The following is a 12225-nucleotide window of genomic DNA, read 5'->3' as shown; positions in this document are numbered from 1 at the left end:
AGTTTTTTTTACCAAACATATAAAAGCTCAACTGCGCAATTCGCGAGAGGTGATAGGTGATGTCTATGTAGGTCTACAGGGGCGTGGGAAATAGCTATTTATTATTTTCCGGCTAATTATCTTAATTGCGGTGCTCAAGTAGAAAAATCACCTGCACATTATTGACAAACTTCTTTGGTCATACCTAGGGAAAAAATTTAATAGTCAAGTCGACTCGAGTCTCATTTTTGAGAGTGAAGATATAGCTCTCTATACGTCACAGTTTTGCAAAGATCATAGTTTCAAATTCCAATTTTATTCCTATTTATGGATGGTGCCATATATTTTTGATACGTTTCCCGTTTCCGTGACTTATTAGTAATCGGAGCTTTCCGATATATGAGACTTAGATTAAATGTGTTTAGTAGTTCACTTGGTACTCCGTTAACGTTAATGGTATAATACTTTACCAGGATGGTTGATACATCTGATCAAATTATCTAGGAAGCTGCATGCTACAATGTATCTAGAATTTCAAATCGAGGGCTTTTAGGTTAACTAACTTTTATAAGAAACTATATACTAAACTCTAGGCCTATTTATAGCTTTGCTCTTCTTTCTTTCTCTGTTCTTCGGAAGTACCTTTTTCTTCTTTCCTCTCGAATTTAATCTTTTAGAGAAATACTTAGATATATTATTTAGGTCGCCCATTTTCCCCGCTAGTAAAGCATTTATTTCCGTTTTTCCCGAGATGGAGTAGTTTCGCTTACCAAAATGGACTACCTTATAACCGAGACCGGGAATTCATACAGCTACTGGTAGACATTGTGTTCTCATTTCTCCCATCTTGTTAATAGGTGATTTCGCAAAGTCAGGCTGGTTACGTGCAACTGTTTCTTGAGACGTCACACAAAGTCCTACTATTGTAAAAAAAAAAAAAAAAAAAAATTGGTTTTGGTCGGCCGTATTTCTAGAGGGTGATCGAGTGTTATGTGTCGTCTGCTACAATTAGACAGGCCATGCTGCAAGTTAGTCTTACAAATGTGTTTGCGCCTTCATTACTTTGGTTAGAAACAAACCATTTAAGCTACTAAATCCATATTAACTAACCCAACTGTAACCTTTGAACAAGAAGACAGCTTGATCTTGAAAATATCGATTTTTTTTCACCCTGAATGATGTTTTCCCTGAAATAAATCTATGACGTAGTTGTGACGTCGCATAAGCTGGAGGGTGCTGACATAGTTTGCGAAATCACCTATTTCTATGCAGGTTTTGTAGGCCGGGCTTGAGAACTTACTATCCCTCATAATTATGACGTCTTGCTAACTGGGTGATTTCATTTGTTGCGAGTTCGCGTTCAAGGTGCAGCGAGGCTGATTATTCGTCTGGTAAAATTCGTCATATATAATGACTAGTCTAGCTGTTCCCTGCACAAAATCCTCAGTCCTAGATACGTTGAGTGAAAATGGTTTTGTACACAATGATTCCTATAGTAGCCGTATGTATTCTTGCCGATACCCTAACCCCTAAAGTTAAGAAGGGTTTTTACGTGATGATGATACACTATAGGCGCCGATATCTATAGCGGGTAAACCTATGTAATTCCCGGTAATACCTCTTAAGTGAAAAATATATGATGGGAGTTAAACTAAGTAAATGACTTTTTAGACTCATCTTGGCCTCTGGGGTTATCGGTTCCAACTTTTGAAAATTTTGTATACACACTAGTAAATAATGCACGTCGGTAAATAATAATTTATTCATGATTGCAGTAATTGCACTTTGAATACCTATAGAACATTACACAACTGGTATAAGTTATTCTTTGTGTTGAATATCAGAGGGAAAATTCCAAGCTTAAAGGGAGAGTGAAATGGAAAATCAAGTGAATTTTTTTTATATTATATAAATCTGCATCGTGACACATTCTAGAATTAACACCGAATGGTTTTAAAATTACAATTCGTTTGAAATTTTATGGATAATTTAAATTTTAAACAAACACCTCCGACCAAATCGCGTAACGCCCTGCCTTTTTATTAACAAAATTCTCTTCTTTTTTTTTTTCTTTGGATGTATTTAACTATTGGCTTTTATAGATAACAAACACTGGGGTCTGATATTACCTGTCGAAGATTAGTACATCCTTGTTAGGCAAGCCAAGCAACGTGCCTTTCTTACCTAACATGGACACTATCTTCCACGGTTTAATAAATAAAACCTAATAGTTAATATAAATACCCATGAAAATTTGAGAATTATTATATAGTTAATGATTCTAGAATTTTTAGCGGTAATGAATAAATTAAGCCCTAGAAGATTAAAGCTTAGGTCAAGAATTTTTGTGACCGTGGCTTTCGGTTATAACCAGCATCAGGCGGTTTGTAATGGTTGAGGGTTTTGATATATTGGCAGCAATATCTATCACCTTTTTATATCAAAATTGATTGAGAGTTTACCAGCCCCACGTAATTGAGAAAAGGTTGAGTTTTGGCGCGAAGCTATAGTGGGCGGTAGGTGGAAGAGATCCATCGAGGATGCTGTATATTAACAGGGATTTTTAGGGGTTGCTACGTATCTTTCCTCCTTTTCTTCCCACCTAAATCCCTGGGATGAAGAAGAGGAGAGAGAGAATCCCTTGGAAAAATGGATGGTGAAAGGGTTGAGAGAGTCAGTAGAGGCGCGAGAGACGTGTGATAACTTTGATCTCCGTACCTTTGAGGATGGAAGTTTGATATTGGAGTGGCTTGGTTGAGGGAGCCATCCTCTTGGAGTAGGGAGGTGAGATGGAGTAGAAATGTTGGTGGGTTATGTGCTGCAATGAAAGTCTCCCAGAGTACCTAGCGCACGCCCCTACTACATTTGTAGGTAGGGGATTGTTAAGTGCTGCCGCCTGGCGCCGTTAAAAATAAAAGCTAGTTCTCATGACTTAGCTTCTATTTTTAAGACACATGGGGCATTGTTGAGTTTTTGTACCATAAGACCCTACCAAAACGCCCACCGAAGATCCTGGAAAGACTTAGTTGACGTAGAAGCTACGTTTTAGGCATGGAGATTTCTACTCTCCATGCATGCTCTATTAGAGGTTGGGCGTCATTTGACTGCGGCCATCTATCGGTGGAAATTTCTTTACTAGCTTAGTCACGTGTGAATAGTAATTCTTGTTGCCATAACCAGGTGGTACCTGAAGTCTTGCCTATGCCCAACCTAAAACGAGGTACTATGGGTAAGTTTTCGGTCATGTATAGGAAGGTCCCTCTCGTGTTAGCGCTATAGAATATGATTGCTACTCCAGTATTAACTTCCGTTCTCCAAGTTAATACTCTTTCATCTCTTGGGTCAACGTGTCGTTTGTCTCCTAATTTCCTCGCGCCAAAAATGTAACGTTCAGTATCTCACCAAAGATGAAAGGGGAGGAATAGATGGAAAATGTAGATGGATTTTTATTTTTGGATGGTTACCATGACAACCCGTTCGTCCATTTCCTTTTACACCTGTTGCGTCCCGAAATATTTTTATGGGATAGTGGTTGACCTTCCCGACAAAAAAAGAAATGTATAAATCCACTTTTGAGATTTTTCTTTTTGTCACTTTTGTTTTTCTTTGCCAAATTTGTTTTGAGTTTCTTGACAAGAGCAAAGAGCACATATAGCACGATTTTTTTTTCGTGTCAAGTTAGACTTCGGAATGCGGGGTTGTATATCATCTTATGTCGCTTTCATTTTCGTTGCTTTTTACTTAACTGCTGTAATACCCCGGACGCATTTTGAAACTTGAGAAGCTATCTCTGAAAAGTTTTTTAATACGGTATAATTGGGAAATTGGAGAAGATATTTTTTTTGGCGAATTGTTTCTTGGAAGACTGTTATTTCTGTTTCTTAAAGGGATACTCTCACTCTTTTACGACTTGTATTAGATTGCTGCAGTTTTATGTAGAAAAAATTAGCCTGAAAATTATGTGGGCTACAAAAGATTTCGATTAAAAACGTTTATAATTAAGATAAGTACAGTCCTATGTTTTTTTATTGAAATTTAAAATAACCGCCTAATACCGTCTAGCGTGTTTGATTCGATGTGACGGCAGAATGTGGACCTTATTTCATTGGTTGTTTGGAAATAGGAGGATTTAGGGAACTCAAGACATGTACAGTAGATTTTTAGCAACACGAATCTTCAATCTTGAGCCAAGAACTTGCAGGGATTTTCTCAAAATAGTCACTTGTAAATTGAGTGGACTAAATTTGAATAGACTTTATGTAAACATAATAGACCTTATTCCTATTCAGCGCCACTAGCGGAGGGTCTGCAAGAGACTGGGTAACTTATGGAAGTTCGCAGAATCCCCGCCAAATGGCGCGGTGCTAGAGCCACCTGCCGGTGATTTAATTCTGAGATTCTTTGTAAGCTACCCAGTCTCTATGGAAGCAGTTTCCAGACCCTCCGCCATTGGAGCTGATTCGCTGAACAGGAATAAGGCTAATTTGGTTTATTCATGTTTATTATCCACTGTTCTCTTAACTCTTGGTTACATGAATGAGAGAGTAAGAAAACATAGCGATTTGCCCACGTTGTTACTGGTAAATTATTCAAGCCCGGCCCACAAAACCCGCATAGAAATTAATATTAATTAATATGGGAGAGCAATGATTCCTAGTAGCTGTATGTATTCCTGGTACACTAATACAGTATTGTGTAAGTAAGCTATAGAGTAAATCTCGTAACAAGTTGGACTGACTACCCAACCCACCATCCCACACTCCGAAACTGGAGCCCCGAAGTTGCCCGACGGGGAAAGGATTTAGCCCACTCATCCTGGTGATTCGATGAAGAATCCGAACTAGATCCAGAAAACTAGCTCTCTAGTCATGATCGGCCCTTGCAATTGGATATAGCAAGGATTCGATTTCCTTGCGATTTGTAATAGAGAGAGAGAGAACTTTATCCCCCAATTTCTTTCTGTATTGCAATTTTTCCGGGTTAATTTTCCCGAAGTTATCAGGATTTCTCTATATTTTTCTACTGCATTGGTTGTTCCCCGCAATTTTTATCGGAATATTCAGTTTTTAAGCATTGGTTGTTATACATTTCAGGAATAAATTTAGCTACTAGGAAACGTATTTAGACTAATCATTATCTCGCGGATAATCGTTCTCGCTGCGAGTTGAACCTTGCACGTGCGCGCCTGACCTCGCGTTGCAGCCAACTACTTAAATCAAAGCCAGGGTACTGTGGGTAAATTTTACAGCCATAAATGTTAGTGCCACTTCAGTATAAACTTTACTACTTCAAGGTAGTAACGTCTTCATCCTGAGTTGTAGCCTTTTTTGTGTACTCCCAGAGATTGATTCCGCCAATGAAATCAGGCAAATCCCTAAAATAATTTAACATCTTCAAAATTAATTATCTTCCGTGTCCCAGTAATTGGATCACGAACAGAAATTATTTCGATCTGTACCGAAATACTCGTGTTGTTTTTTGAAGTATGAAGTATGCCAATAAGTTGATGGTTTGTTGCATTTCTTGTGAAATGGACACGTACTGTCTAAAATCTGTTAACGCTCGATCCTCTGAAATATATATCCTGTATAAAAACTGGGATCATTATATTCGATATATTTGTTAATTTAATAATCTCGGTCAGGGGTAACGGCTGTCGCTTGGAAAGAGAAAAAGATCTTCACCATCTTTACCCTCTAACCTGCCCTACCCCGACACGCGCGCCAGTAGAGCAAAGAGAGAGAGAAAGAGAGTAACTGGAAGAGGAAAAACATTTCTGGGATCAGGAGGATGCAGGAAAAATCCAGGCCATGGGTAATAAAATATTCTTTTGTGCGCCTCTTTCCAGAATCTAGCTAAAAAAAGTTCGTGTCGAGTTTAGTTGTCAATTGATAAGTCTTTAGCCGAGCCGATAGATGTTTTTAGTTGTTTCTGGATTGTGTTTTGTTTATTTTGAAGTGAAGTGGCTTATTTGTTCAAAATCGGTGAAATGGGATTTTTTATCAAGAAAACCTTGGTTGTTGAAAGGGTAGGGAATTTTCCATACGAGAACAAAGGTTTTTTATTTTGAAATAGATTACTCACTAAATCACTAAATTGGTGATTGGTTCGGTTATCTCCAAGAGCTACTTAACCTATGATGTTTAAACTAATTTATTTGGAAGATTAACTAAAGTACCTATACCAAGAAATATTTTTATTTACTCTTTAATTCGAAAATCGTGGACTAAAAATTTCAGGCTTCGTAAATATTTAGATAATTTTCTACGGTCGAATGAATGGTTGATTGATTTTGAATCGAAAATATTTGACAGTATGCGTCAAATTATGATTGGGAGTGTTTTACGCATGACCCCTTGATTAAATTAGCTTCGTCTTTGAAGTTTATAACTTAAATTTAAGGGGTTATTCGTAAAACACTCCAATAATAACTTGTAAACGTAGTTCTTAGAGCAAAATGTCATAGAAGTTGCATGTTATGATTTTCAACTTGAAACTGATTTCCCATATAACTAACCCACTGGACTCCGGGCCTACCACCATTTTTTGGAACACGAACTTGAACAGTATAAACTACAATAACTAAAGGTGGAATTCATGAACGTATAGACGCAACGCAATTTAGTACAGGCAAAGGCAGGACGTTTGCGCACGACGCCCTGTCTTCGCCTGTACTAAATTGCGTTGCGTTCGACGTTTATGAATTCCACCTTAAATAGTTTGACATAGAAATGTCTGGCGACTCTGGAGTATCGTCTAACAAAATAAAAACTTCTCTAACCTTTACCATAAATCCTGGCTCGTCTATTATGTCGTACTTTAAACAATATTGAACGCTGAAACTAGGACAAACGCTTAGGTCACTCACTGCTCCATGGCGCGAGGCGAGCGCATTTCTCTCTTTATTTTCATCCTCATCCTCATCCTCCTCCTTTTGCTCTTGCGCTTCCCATCCCACTCAGTCGTCGTCGTTGTTGGGAGTGTTGGAGGCTGGGAAATCCCTCCTCTGTCTCGTCTTCGTTCGTTGTCGAGTTTACTCCGGCTTCTAGCTACTACTCCCAAATGATATTTCGCTTCTTTCCCCCCCCTAACTCCCCCCCCCCCCCGTTTTTTGCGTTTTTCCCCTCTTGTCCTTTTCCCTGAATCTTTTTCCCGACAAATAAGATTATTCCTTGTGATTGCCCCGCGGTGTTGAATAGGGCTAAATGGCTGCCGGGGTTTTCCCATCTATTCCCCGACCTCGTCCGTCCTCTTCCGTTCTCTCTTTTTATCTCTCTCTCTCTCTCTCTCTCTCTCTCTCTTTCTCTCTCTTCCCTCCCCCCAGTTTCTATTAATCAATCTACTCGCACCTCCATCTTCTCCCCTATCCTCCCTGTGATAAAGCACAGTTTTATTTAAAAAGAATCGATGAGTCATAATTTTTGATTCCGATCGGTTCCCCCCGTCGTGGTTCCCTTTATTTGACGAAGCCCTACACGGATCATTTGATAACTCTTTGTTTTACTGATCGCGTTTCTCAGTTAATCAGTGTGGTTTGGAAACATTTTCTGACACCACTTTTGAGTGCCAAGAATATGAGTTCTTAGTTTCGGAGTTAAGAAAATCCAAATTTATGTTTTCACTGAGAAGCCAATGCAAGCAATTTTTTTTTTAAATCCACCAATTTTATCAATTTGAATTAATTTTTAATGTAATTGGGATTAATTTCATCCAGCATGACTTTATGTACAAGGTGTTTGTGATAAGTCTGCATAAATTAAGGGGTATCATGTTCTTTGGGCGATTTTGAGTCGAAAATGTAATTTCCATGTTATTTTGCAGCCCGGGCCATTGTTTTCGAGTTATGATTTGAGTGTTAATTAAATTAGAAATCATTGTCTATCTTTCAGTTTCGTAATTAAATTTAAGGGGTCATCCGTGAAATACTCCATCCATTCATAACTTGAAAACAGTGGCCCGGAATTTAAAAGATCGTAGAACATTTCCGACTACAAATTGCCCAACGAACATCCCACGAAATTTTTGACAGACCTTTCAGAGACGCCCTGTTTTTGGTAATGTTTGGCAACTCAGATTTAGACATTAATGAATTGTGAACATGCGTAAAGAGCGAAGTTACAAACAAACCCACATTCTAAAATATGTAAAAGATTCTAACATTTGTGGGAAAATCTTGATATAAAGTTTATACTCGCAATAGATTCTGTCCGATTCCGTATTAAATAAATACACTTTTTTAGTTTTCCATATTTACGAAATACCAGTTCTATCATACACGTGAGTTTTTTTTTTTTGCGAGATTTTAACATAAATTTTCAGGTTTTTTTTCTTCTCCCAAAGTATGAAATAAATGGGGGCGCTTTGATATGAGTGGGGATAAATATGGGACAGCCGTGAAAGGTCTCGTCTGTTTACTGAACGGGGAATCAGTCATGAGTAGCGTCACGCTTATTTTTCTTCCACGAATGATTTCCGGGAAAGTCAAGTAATCGGAAACTTGGCGGATTAAAAATGTTACGTATCGTTCACTCGGTCTGAGTATGAGAGTAGTAGATACAGGGTGTTTCTGATAAGTCTGACATAAATTAAAGGGTGCGTGTTCAGTTCAATGTACAGTTAGTTTCTTAGATATGTGCTCCTAAACATTTTATGCCACCTAAAACAACATGGACATATTAACACATTGGAGTAAGACATATCCAGGGCGCCCAGAGGTCCTATAATTCCTATAAAATCCTATATTTTGAAAAGTGTCCTATTTTATCCTATAATTTCACAAATCGTCCTATAAAGTCCTATATTTTGAGAATTTTGAAGTAATGAATTATAATTCCTTAAGAAAAACCTCAGAAAAAGTATAAGGGTGACATGAAAATGTCTTGTCTGAGATTTTAGCAGAGCCCCAAATTTGCGGAGCTCGCTTCACTCGCTCCGGTTATTTATGATTTACTTAATGTTAAATTTAAACAAATTAATTGGCTAATTTTTATAACAATAACAACTCGTGAAAAAATTATTCGACTGAATTTAGACTGGTTTTCATATATGTTCGCCTTGTACGTTATTGCAAATGGTCAGGGAAAATTGTGGAACTTAGTCAGCGAAAACCTGGAAAAGTCAGGGAATTTCATTCCAAAAATTACGAACCCCGTAAAGGCCCAAATTCTAGTTCAGTGGATTTTTTAAAAAACAGTAAACATGAAACGAAAATAGTTACTTCTAATCAGAAAACCTTCCTTATACATTTGAGCCAGTATCAAGTCTTACCTACCGCTCCCTTAGAATAAGAATATAAACAAAAGAAAGTCAGAAATAATATCCTATTTTGTCGAAAAAATAGAAAAGAGTAATAGGTTCCTAACTGTCTGTTTGTGATATTTTCACAGAATAGATATCATTTTGTTTTACCAGTGGTCCCTTTTTGGTTCCTACTTTTAAAATTTAGGTCCCTATTTTACCCTATTTTTATCGTGAAAAGTCCCTTTTTCCCCTATTTATTTTTGAGATTTTGGTGGGAGCCCTGTATGTGATATAGTTGGTGATATTTTTTTTAGCAGTGCAAAGGCATTGTATACTATTTTAATTGAAAAATAAAGCAGTATTTCATTAAAATTGGTCGGTTCTGGTTATATAATAGTTATTTAAGAGTCCTATATTATCCTATAATTTCATGAATCTGGTCCTATAAAATCCTATAATTTCGACTAGCGAATCCTATTTTTCCTATTAAAAATTTCTCTGCAAGAGTTGGCGCCCTGCATATCAGCCTTCAATTGTTTTCAATCTTAGAACGTTATTGACCCTTTATCTGTAGCGGAAGTGTACTATTAAATGGGTAGAAGTGTGCCTACACTGTTAAAGTAATGCCAAGAAGCGATATCTAGTTTACTAGGGAGAAGTAGTAAAAATTCGCCACTTTTCTAGCTTTATCTCCAGTCCAAACGTAGGTCCGGAGTTAATCCCCGCCTCTAAATTACAACCAGCATCTCATTGTTTCTTGAAAACTCACGTCAGCGACGTGAATGACGAAAATTACGTATTTTCCGACTGAGGAGAGGCGAAATAGCCCGGCCTCCTTTTACGTCCCCCCTTGTATTTTGAAAGGGGGACTGGGATTATGGCGCGCGAAAACTTAGGCATCTTTAACCTTCTCCCTAATAAACTAGATATCACTTCTTTTTAAAGTTAATTACTCCACATCTGTGACTATTTCTTTAATTGTTTTAGAGGCCAATCAATGTATGGGAGCCCATTTCTTGCTATAACCAAATATTGTAGACCCCTCCATGTTCTGTGACACTTTCCACTCAGATTGACCCTAAGAACACGTCACCCTTTAATCTATGGCAGACTTATCAGAAGCACCCTGTATGATATGAGCAAAGAGAAAAAACTATTACCGCTACTACCCCATGCTTATTCACCGAATTCCGAATAGTTTGCCGAGTTTTGGTTCCCCGGATTTTTTTTTCTCTCCGAGCTCGTGACTCGGCTTTACTTTCTTTCTTTCTTTTTGGAATCGACGAATCGTAAAAATAACGAATGATCTTGTTTGAATTTGATTTATTCCTCGATCGACTAGGCGTATATTGAATGTAGATCATTTTCGATGTTACGAACTGGTATTTTGATTGAAAAATTTATAAAATTACTAGTTCAGCTACTCAGCGTTGCCCGGGTGATTTAATAGAGTAGAAACTAAACGGTAAATACTCCTTACCCCCACCCCTCTTTTTTAAATATCTGCATAAACTTATGATTTCAATTAAACTATTCTTAATTACGATTTTTTCTGTTGCGGGATCTAATTTAGGACGTTCTTAACATATTCAAAATCTTTTTAATTAAATTATTAAAAACTTTCTGTCAACAATTTCATGCAAAGTACGTTGAGGGTAGAATTAACAGCTTTGACAAAAGTATTTTTAGGAAGTTTGTCAAACACTTCTTTCTTATTTGTTTAATTTTCGTTCTAATATCCGTTTTGGTTTATTTTAACCAATTAGAGGGCAGAGGAAGAAGCACTCCCATACCGGAAGTTGAGAGAGGAAAAATTCCAAATCTCTTCTACTTTGTATTTTCTTTGCCAAGTCTAGATGAATGAATCTAGCGCGAGTTTTCAATAGAAATTGTCTATCTTTAGTATCGTGGGGGGGGGGGGCACTGAGAAACGAAAAATGGGAATAGATAGTTTACAGACAAGGATGATTGATACCATTTGCACCAGTAGGGGCAAGGCATAGTACCAAGTAGCCTGGACTCCTGGTGTACATGGTATCAATTCTCCTAGTCGGAAAACTATCTATAGCATCTAATTTTACATTAGAATTGACGACTACGTGTGTGTCTTTGACATTACGTCTGCTTTTTCTATCTATAAATATGGTGTCAGCTGTATTTAATTCAGGGTTAGTTAGTCTTTGGTGTAATTTTTACGATCCGGTGCTTTAATGAACTGTCTTCCGTAAATGTTGATTGTCGATATACAGCGTGAAAGGTTATTAGAGAAGCGACAGCTCCCCCGCTTTGCATATAACACTAGCTATTTGTAAATAACCTGAAGTGCTGCAGGCACTTTATTGACTTCTCGAACTGGGAGCTATAGGAGGATTCTTATAGCTGAGACCCGAGGGGATTGATCGAAATTTGGGTGGGAAAAACTGAAAAGTTGCAACTTTTTGGCGCGAAACTTTACCGCCCTCTATAATAAAAATCTCAAGTATAAATAATTAGGTGAAATTTAAATATATTTAAAGATACTTAAATATATTTGTTTTAACTAATCACATAAAGCTAATTTTAAAAGAAAATTTTAATATAAAATTTTGAAATTATCGATTGCTTCGAAATTATCACGATAGCTGGCGCCACGAGCTCTACCTAGTTTTGTACCTTTTCCCGCCAAAATATTGGCGCGAAGTTCAGAGACTGAAACAGAGAGACATAAACATAGTACGCCTCTAGCTAGCTATTCGGAAACTGGCAGGTTTTTTTAATAAGACTTAATTACGCGTTCAACATGAATACTTAAGTTTTATTAACGCTATACCATAAGTCAATAGCTATTTACGACTTTAGAGGAGCAAGATTAAAAAAAAAGTGTTTTTCCCCCCTTGCTCGGCCTCTTTAATCTTGGGAAAATATCTTGGCGGGTAATAAACCGCCATGTAATACCTGACGTCTCGAAGAAGATATAAGAATATTCACTTTTCCCTTGACCTTGAATTCAGTGAATGCCACGGAGGG

At 37.4% G+C, this 12225-nt stretch overlaps 2 protein-coding genes across 5 annotated transcripts in view; one reads left to right on the top strand and one right to left on the bottom strand.

Annotated features, from left to right (window-relative positions):
* Positions 1 to 12225, top strand: part of heph (polypyrimidine tract-binding protein 1 heph) — a 116202-nt gene that overhangs the window by 37461 nt on the left and 66516 nt on the right. The gene's annotated exons all lie outside the window — the stretch shown is intronic.
* LOC149610249 (uncharacterized) lies at positions 4337 to 10583 on the bottom strand. Its single transcript, XM_089859503.1, has 4 exons — positions 10478 to 10583; positions 6848 to 7124; positions 5438 to 5549; positions 4337 to 5353 (listed from the first exon to the last, which is right to left on the bottom strand). The coding sequence occupies exons 1-3, from the start codon at positions 10581 to 10583 to the stop codon at positions 5525 to 5527; spliced, it is 408 nt and encodes a 135-aa protein (XP_089715629.1). The 3' UTR covers positions 4337 to 5353; positions 5438 to 5524.

This window comes from Phalangium opilio, unplaced genomic scaffold (genome assembly GCF_054372755.1).
Source record: "Phalangium opilio isolate 3A_F unplaced genomic scaffold, DU_Popi_V2 ptg000329l_1, whole genome shotgun sequence".
Lineage (NCBI taxonomy): Eukaryota > Metazoa > Arthropoda > Arachnida > Opiliones > Phalangiidae > Phalangium > Phalangium opilio.
The sequence above is the reverse complement of the archived record's forward strand: the minus strand, read 5'-3'. Positions and strand labels throughout refer to the sequence as shown.

Bases quoted from the DNA above. Each gene is read 5' to 3' on its own strand.
- LOC149610249 (XM_089859503.1), bottom strand. From the start codon at position 10,583: ATGATCTACATTCAATATACGCCTAGTCGATCGAGGAATAAATCAAAT. The intron at 7,125-10,477 runs GTAAAGCCGAGT...GTCGGGAAAAAG, and splicing joins TCCAAAAAGAAAGAAAGAAA to ATTCAGGGAAAAGGACAAGA. The intron at 5,550-6,847 runs GTGAGTGACCTA...TATATATTTCAG, and splicing joins TCGCCTCGCGCCATGGAGCA to AGGATCGAGCGTTAACAGAT.